Raw genomic sequence first — 8798 nt, 5'->3', positions numbered from 1 at the left:
CTTGTCACCATCTTCCATCTGGACATTGAGTTCTTGACCACTGCTCTCTGGATGCGACCATCCAGCCAGTTCCTTATCCACTGAACAGTCCACTCATCAAATCTGTATCTTTCCAAGTTGGAGAGAAGGATGTTGTGGGGGACCATGTCGAAGGCCTTGCAGAGATCCAGACAGATGACATCCATTGCTCTTCCGTTGTCTATTGATGCAGTTACTCTATTGTAGAAAGCCACTAGGTTGGTCAGGCAGTACTTGCCCCTAGTAAAGCCATGCTGGCTGTCTAGAATCACCTCCCTGTCCTCCATGTGCCTCAGCATGGCTTCTAGGAGGATCTGTTCCATGATCTTCCCAGGCATAGAGGTGAGGCTGACAGGTTGGTAGTTCCCAGGGTCTTCCTTTCTACCCTAATTAAAAATGGGTGTAATATTTCCTTTCTTCCAGTCACCAGGGTCTTTATCTGACTGCCGTGACTTTTCAAATATCATAGAGGGTGGCTTGGCAAATACATCAGCCAGTTCCTTTAGGATTCTGGGATGCATCTTATCAGATCCCACAGACTCGTGTATGTCTTCAGAGAGCTGGCTTACTTTCTAGCCTGCTTATGGCATTGCCACATGGAAAACTTTCATGAAGCTATCTTTAGAATGGAGAAATGAGGGATGGGGAACAAAAAAACCAGAAAACTGTGTAATGTGGTACCTGTCATCTAGATCAACATCCTTCTTTTTAAGGATACAAAATTGTTAGATAAAGGCAACTTCATAACTAATAGACTTCAGTAACGTATTTAGCTTACGCCTCATCACAAGTGTTTAAAGTTTATCAGTCTTTTAATCAGAACACATTTCCTAAGATTACCTAGTAGAGTTCAAGGTAACTGTTATTGAGACTATACACTTTCACTTTTATGATTTCTTAAAGCCAAAAGCATTTTAAATTAATTATCTGTAATACATGCATTATTTGGTGTAACTATGGAATTATGAATGGCTGAACCTGTTCAAACAACCCTTGCTTTAAAATAGCTGTAATTACAATGGTCAAGCTATAAAAAGGAGTGCTACCTATGTGTACACAACACAGACAACTAATCTAATTCTTGTCACAGAAGAGGTTCTATGGCTTAGAGCAGACAGCTCAGGATGAGCACCCAGAGTAACATTTCCATTATATGAACAGCCAGTGCTGGAGTGATTTAAAAAAACCCTTGATGCATTGCCTGAAGTCTGTAATTATTAATTAAAGTTAATAAATAAAATTAGTAAATCCACACATTTATGCAAAGAGATTTCCTCTAAACACCAAGAAACTACTCCTGCTCTTCACACTATTTCTGATACAAGCCAGGATGCCATTGGCCTTCTTGGCCGCAAGGGCACATTGCTGGCTCATGGTCATCTTGCTGTCCCCCAACCCCCCCGGGTCCTTTTCTGCCTGGCAGCTTTCCAGACACTCGTCCCCAAGCCTGCAGCGCTGCATAGGGTTATTGCGACCAAAGTGCAGAACCCAGCACTTGGCCTTGTGGAACCTCATGCAGTTGACCTCAGCCTGTCCAGGTCCCTCTGCAAAGTCATCCTATGCTCAAGCAGATCAATGCTCCTGCCCAGTTTGGTGTCATCTGCAAACTTGCTGAGGGAGCACTCAATCCCCTCATCCAGATCATCCATAAAGATGTTAAACAGGACTGGCCCCAAAACCGAGCCCTGGGGAACACCGCTTGTGACTGGTCACCAACTGGATTTAGCTGCATTCACCACAACTCTCTGTGCTCGGCCATCCAGCCAGTTTTTAACCCAGCAAAGCGTATGCCTGTCCAAGCCATGCCCAGCCAGCTTCTCCAGGAGGATGCTGTGGGAGACGGTGTCAAAGGCCTTACTAAAGTCCAGGTAGACAACATCCACAGCCTTCCTCTCTTTCACTAGCTGTGTCACCTGATCATAGAAGGAGATCAGGTTGGTCAGGCAGGACCTGCCTTTCATGATCAGGCTGGCTTGGCCTGATCCCCTGGTTGTCTTGCTCTTGCTATGTGAGTGCACTCAAGATGAACTGCTCCATAATCTTCCCTGGTATCAAGGTCAGGCTGTCAGGCCTGTAGTTGCTTGGATCTTCTTTCCAACCTTTCTTGCAGATGGGCACCACATTGGCAAGCTTCCAGTCATCTGGGACTTCCCCAGTTAACCAGGACTGCTGATAAATGATGGAGAGTGGTTTTGTTAGCTCTTCTACCAGCTCCCTCAGTACTCGCAGATGGATCCCACCTGGTCCCATAGACACGTGTGTGTCCAGGTGGCATAGCAGGTCATTAACTGCTTCCTCTTGGATTATAGGAGTTTTATTCTGTTCTCTGTGTCTTCCAGCTCAGGGACCTGAATACCTTGAGGATAGCTGGTCTTACTATGAAAGACTGAGGCAAAGGAGGCGTTAAGTACCTCAGCCTTTTCCTTGTCAATGGTGGCAGTGTTCCCCACCTCATCCACTAAGGGATGGAGATTCTCCTTGGCTCTCTTTTTGTTGTTAATGTACTTGTAAAAGCATTTTTTGTTATATTTTATGACAGTGGCCAGATAGAGCTTTTAGCTGGGCTTTCGCTTTTCTAATTTTCCCTCTGCATGACATGACAAGATCTCTGCACTCTTCTTGTGTTGTCTGCTCCTTCTTTCAAAAGTGATATACTCTTCTTTTTTTCCTAAGTTCAAGCCAAAGCTCTCTGTTCAGCCAAGCCAGTCATCTTATGGCACATGGGGACAGTCTGCTCCTGTGCCTTTAAGACTTCCTTCTTAAAGGAAGTCCACCCTTCCTGGACCCCTCTGCCCTTCGGGGCTGTCTCCCAAGGGACTCTCTCTACCAGTGTCCTGAACAGGCCAAAGTCTGCCCTCCAGAAGTCCATGGTGGTGGTTTTGCTAACCCCTCTCCTTACGACACCAAGAATCGAGAACTCTATCATTTCATGCTCGCTAAACCCAAGCTGGCCTCCAGCCACCATATCTCCCACCAGTTCTCCTCTGTTTGTGAACAGCAAGTCAAGTGAGACAGCTCCCATGGTAGGCTCACTTACCAGCTGCATCAGGAAATTCTCTTCCACGCACTCCAGGGACCTTCTAGACTGTTTCCTCTCTGCTCTGTTGTATTCCCAGCAGACACCTGCAAAGCTGAAGTCTCCCACAAGAAGAAGGGCTAGTGATTGTGGTAAGTTTCCTAGCTGCTTGTAGAATACTTCATCTGCCACTTCATCCTGGTTGAGTAGTCTATAACAGACTCCCAGAAGGATATCAGCCTCGTTAGCCTTCCCCTCATCCTTATGCATAAGCACTCAACCTTGTCATCACAATCATTGAGCTCTACACAGTCAAAACACTCTCTAACATACAAAGCCACCCCACCACCTCTCCTTCCTTCCCTATCCTTACTGAAGAACTTGTAGCCACCCACTGCAGCACTCCAGTTGTGAGAGTCATCCCACCATGTTTTTGTGATGGCAGCTAGGTCAGAGCTATCCTGCTGCGTGATGGTTTTCAACTCCTCCTGTTTATTGTCCATACTGGGTGCACTGGCATAGATGCACTTGAGTTGGGTTATCAGTTTCACCCCAAACACTGTCATGCTACCCCTTGTCTCATCTCTAGTGAGCCTGGTATTATCCCTTTCCCCCTTCAAACTTAGTTTAAAGACTTATTGATGAGCCTTGCCATCTTCTGTGCAAGGATCCTTTTATCCCTTTGAGAAAGTTGAATTCCATTGGTCTCCAGAAGGTTTGGTGCTGTGTAAACCTCCTTAACTACAAAAAAACCCCAAAATTCCACCGATGGCACCATCCTCTGAGCCATGTGTTGATCTGGTGTGTTTTCTGGTTCCTACCAGTATTCTTCCCTACCACTGAAGGGATTGAGGAAACACTGCCTGTGCTCCCGATCCTTCCACCAGTCACCCCAGTGCTCTGAAGTCCCTCTTGATTGCCTTTGCTGCTCAACCTCATCGCTACCAACCTCAACAACTAACAGCAGATAATAATCAGAGGGGTGTACCAGACCAGGGAGTTTCCGGGTAACACCTCTAACCCGGGACCCAGGGAGACAGCAGACTTCCCTGTGGGATGGATCCGGTCAGCATATTGGCCCCTGACACACTGTGGATCTATCTGCAATAAGAAAAAAGAATGTGATCTTCAAGAAAACAAAACACCTAGCTGAAAATATAAGTAATCAAATAGTAGAATTATCTCTTTGCCCAGACACTGTTTCGTATTTTGATATTGTCATGTTAGAGCTGGCATATACTCATTAGTGAAAGCATTCGGCTCAGAATTCATGTAATGACTGGAACTTGGCAAAGTCCCTGAAGCATGAGATGGATTGCTTGTGTGTGTCTTTCTACCCTATAGGGAAACAAGCTTTACAGGAAATCTGCATGTTTTCTTTATGATGCCATTTGAAAGTTTTTGGTGTGAAGGAAGTAGCTGCAATACAGAGCTGTACTGTGAGACTCGAAGTTAGGATAATTTGAATTTGAACTGCAGCAACACCTTTGCCTTGACAGAGATATAGATAAATATATAGATTCCATTTTATTGCGTATGCTTGTCAGTCACAAAAGACCACTTGTGGTGCAGTGGTATTAAAACTAATGAGCTAGCTATTGAGTGTGTACAATATACCATTCCTTTTTATACAGTAATGTTTTGACAGCTTGCTCTCAAACCAACTTGGGAGATTACTGGTGTGAACTGTGCCAGTTGCAGAGATAGAAGGCTGTGAAGTATATGAAATGTTAATGTGACAATTTTATTAAATTTACAGGCTCTTAAAATAGATCCAACAAATACTAAAGCTCTCTACAGACGGGCTCAAGGATGGCAGGGAATAAAAGATCTCGATCAGGCATTGGTAATGACCACAATATTTAATTTTTTTTTAATCTAAACATTTAACTTGAACATTAATTTATATTTCTTTTTCATTTAAGGCTGATCTTAAAAGGGCTCATGAAATAGCCCCTGAAGACAAAGGTAAAATAAAGCTGTTTTCTTTACAGATTCTTTAAGAATGTAACAAAGTAACCAGGGTAGTATTTAACATGACTTTGTACCAGTGTGATGCCCAAGATGCTGGCTTCTAACAGCTTAAACACTGATGCATTGAGCACAGAGCCCACTGAGGTAGAACTGTTTCTATACAGCAGTGATGTTTCAGGTGCACGCAGTAACCTGCCTATGTAGGTCAACCAGCACACCTCTCGAACCATCTCCCTCTCTCACAGGGGCCTTACTAGCTTTCTTAATTTCCTGGTCTAATTGGATAAAATTTTTAGCTCATAAATTCTGTGATGACACCAATACTATGCTTGCTGCACCCTCCTCTATCTGATTACTTTACCAGGTGAAACAAAATAAGGGACAAGGATTTTGTGCTGCTAGTATCTGACCTAATAGAGGATTAAATGCAGTTCTGTTACACAAAATAATTGGGTAATTTGCAGCAGTGTGACCTGGTCTTGACATATGAGACCTAATGTAAAGAGGTTACTATAACTGTTATCATGGTTTTTCTTTTTAAGCAGCTATCCAGACGGAAACACTCAGAATCAGACAGAAGATAAAAGACCAAAAGGAGAAAGAGAAGGCAGCTTATGCTAAAATGTTTGCTTGATTTTTTTTCCTAAACTTAAATCTATGCACTAACTGATGCAAAACAGTAAGTGGAGCTGCTTCTTTCACTTGCCCTGTACTGCAGTTTTCAGTGTTTGCAATAAAGACAAACTGTTCAAAGGTGAAGTGTTTTGGTTTTTTTAAGCTGTAATAACTTGTGTTTTGCGATTCAGATGTGTAAATCAGTAGTGGTTGTGTTGTTGTAGCTTAATAGTGCTATCGTAAGACCCAAAGTTCCTCTGTCAGTCCCGATAAGAGCTTTCTTCTACTTGCCACACAACTCGTGGGAAGAAGTTCTATTTAAATAAGGCTATGATTTAACCAGAAGGCACTAACTTCCATATAATGCAAGAGTCATACCTAAAATTTAGCCTCAAATTTTTTTAACATTCAAGTCAGTGCTGTACTTTAATTACAATGCAGCATAAAATACTCCCAACTTATTTTCTGGTGATCAGAAATCACTGAATAGATGTCCTGTCAGTTTACATCCCATTATAAGCTGGTCCTCCTCCACCTTCAGGCACTACCCAGTTAATGTTCTGACTTGGGTCTTTAATATCGCATGTTTTGCAGTGGACACAGTTCTGAGCATTTATCTGCAGTCTTGATCCTTCTCCTGTTTCCAGAGGAATATACTCATAAACTCCTGCAAAGAACAAAAGAGAGCTATCATTTCACTGAACAGTTTCCCCCTGCATGTATGCTCTGCTACTTCCCAGCAAAGGGTGAGTGTCATGAGGATGGAGCCAGGCTCTTCTCGGTGACAAACGATAAGACAAGGGGTAATGGACACAAACTGGAACACAGGAGGTTCCACTTAAATTTGGAGAAGAAACTTCTTCTTAGTGAGGGTGACAGAGCACTGGATCAGGCTGCCCAGACAGGTTGTGGAGTCTCCTTCTCTGGAGACATTCAAAACCCGCCTGGACGCCTTCCTGTGTAACCTCATCTAGGTGTTCCTGCTCCGGCAGGGGGATTGGACTAGATGATCTTTTGAGGTCCCTTCCAATCCCTAACGTTCTGTGATTCTGTGATTCTGCAAAGGGTAACAAAGGAAGTACACTACTGGTGTAATTGAACTGCCTTCTTCCATGTTTACTAATTATTTCACCATGAAAGTACTGTTAACACAATGTATTTTAAGACCTGCACTTGAACCCTTTGCTAGGAGGAAGATTGGGATAGAACGCCTGAAGTAAGTAGTAGGCCAGATAGTCTCTTCCTGAAGTACTTACTTGCAAAAGTAAAAAGTAAAAGTACTTCATCTTGCAAAAACAGCTCAGACACACATTTTTTATTACCTACCTGCTGGACAAAATCTTTGTTCCGGTCCATCGAATACAGCCAAATTCCTGCTCACAGGGATGCCATCATCTTTGAGAGTTAAATGAGCAGGCTGGTCATGTTCATGGTTTGTACCACTTAAAGCCACAGACGACAGGAGATCAAAACTGATTTTCCCATCAGGCTTTGGGTATTCAATAGGCATGCAGTCTTTGGCTGGCTTGAGCTGAGCAAAATCTGGTCCTAAATACATTTTTAATAAATAAGTTTCAGTATAGAATTACTGTAATTTGCAGTTACTCAAGAACAATTTAATTAAGCTATTTTAACTTCTTTTGTCATCAGAATGAAGTATTTCATAAAAGCCTTTTTGATGAGAGAAAAATCTACTAAGTAGAAGAGTACTTTAAGATTTTCATTTATGTTGTATGTTAGGTAACAGGAAAAAGTCTGCTTCACTGCCTTATCATCAATTTTTTTTCTACATTTTAAGGCCTTGCCACTTGCCCAGATGTGCCCTAGCTTCAACTAAGACCACAGAAGACTGACATATAATTGTAGTATCTTATTTCAGGAGACAATGAAATCACCTGGATGTTTTAATGTCCATGGTTCCATTCCTCTCAGTAGCCAATAAAATATGCCTGTGTAAATCATTCCTCCATACACACCAAGTATGCTGTGGCATGATGGTCGGATGTTTCTAACTGCATACAGCTCTTTCCAGACCCAGGACTTTTTCAGGTTCTCTTCATATTCTTGCACATCAAGTCCTAAGGCAGTAATATTACTTGTTAGGTACCTACAGCACATAAAGACTATCCTTGACATAAAAAAATAATTGCAATGAAGGCAGCAAAATGAGATTTTCGTAATAGTAAGCTAGGAATATACTAGACAATGTCTTTCAGCCTCTTGAAGAGATCTGTTTCGTTGGCAGCTACCTGCAGATCTCTACTGCTCCTTTTAGACTCTACTAAATGACCCACAAGCAGCAATAAATTGGCTCAAACCTCAGCAAAATATAAAGATAACCAGCCAGGTGGCTATATTGGCATCTCTGTGGGAAAACGGCTACTCACTCATAGAATCCAGGAAAAAAAAAAAGTGCTGTACTTAGGAAACCTAAGCTTACTTTTCAGATGCTTTTTAGAGGCATGTTTTTCTTCTAGCTGTAGGACCAATACTTAAGAATAACTAAGCAAAACTTTATTAATTTCATTCTCAAATAATTTGACAGTATATATAGTAAATAAACAATAGACAGATTTTTAAATCACCACACTAATTTCATTATTTATTTGCATTTCCAGCTAACTCCTTCAGATACATTTAGTTACCGCTACGCTGTTGGTGATTCTAATTGAACACGAGGTAATTAGAAATCAAAATACAGTGATCTTACCTATTGTCTTTGATTGGAGATTTTCACTGATTAATTGGCTAAAGATGGCTTCTGAAGCCAACATGCCACTTTTCATGGCGGTATGCGTCCCTTTGATCTTAGGAACATTCATGAGTCCAGGACTACAACCAATTAATAATCCACCCGGGAAGGTGAGTTTGGGTATTGACTGAAGAAGAAACAAAGGAAAGTGGTTTGTTTGGTTTTGTTTTTCTTTTCAAAATGAAAATAAGATTCTGGAAATGTAACTGGCATGAGGCTTGAGTGTCCTTTACATTTTTAGACTTGCATGTGCAATATAAACTCTATAAAAATATACCAGAGTTACTCCACTTAATCAAAGAATTTTGGCATACAGACATTGTACCGGGGCTATGTATAACATCATGACCAGACAACATTTTCCTTATATCCCTCTGTCCAGTTGCTTTTTCTGCAGCAAGACTGTGGTAATGTCACCCACTG

General features: G+C 42.0%; 1 protein-coding gene across 1 annotated transcript; it reads right to left on the bottom strand.

Annotated features, from left to right (window-relative positions):
- Window positions 1-5858: 5858 nt before the first annotated feature.
- On the bottom strand, window positions 5859-8522 carry LOC104544282 (electron transfer flavoprotein-ubiquinone oxidoreductase, mitochondrial-like). The gene is made up of 4 exons (XM_010189106.1): window positions 8334-8522; window positions 7519-7701; window positions 6950-7171; window positions 5859-6290 (listed from the first exon to the last, which is right to left on the bottom strand). Exons 1-4 carry the CDS (start codon window positions 8443-8445, stop codon window positions 6127-6129), a joined length of 681 nt encoding a protein of 226 aa, XP_010187408.1. The 5' UTR covers window positions 8446-8522; the 3' UTR covers window positions 5859-6126.
- Window positions 8523-8798: the final 276 nt, after the last annotated feature.

The sequence above is a fragment of the Mesitornis unicolor genome, unplaced genomic scaffold, assembly GCF_000695765.1.
Source record: "Mesitornis unicolor isolate BGI_N332 unplaced genomic scaffold, ASM69576v1 scaffold8277, whole genome shotgun sequence".
Classification (NCBI taxonomy): Eukaryota; Metazoa; Chordata; class Aves; order Mesitornithiformes; family Mesitornithidae; genus Mesitornis; species Mesitornis unicolor.
Note: the sequence above shows the minus strand (reverse complement) of the source record. Positions and strands in the feature narration are given on the sequence as shown.

Excerpts from the sequence above, each read along its gene's own strand:
- LOC104544282 (XM_010189106.1), bottom strand. The coding sequence starts at position 8,445 with ATGAATGTTCCTAAGATCAAAGGGACGCATACCGCCATGAAAAGTGGC. Across the intron at positions 7,702-8,333 it reads TCTCCAATCAAAGACAATAG|GACTTGATGTGCAAGAATAT; the intron begins GTAAGATCACTG and ends TTACTGCCTTAG. Across the intron at positions 6,291-6,949 it reads ACAAAGATTTTGTCCAGCAG|GAGTTTATGAGTATATTCCT; the intron begins GTAGGTAATAAA and ends TGTTCTTTGCAG.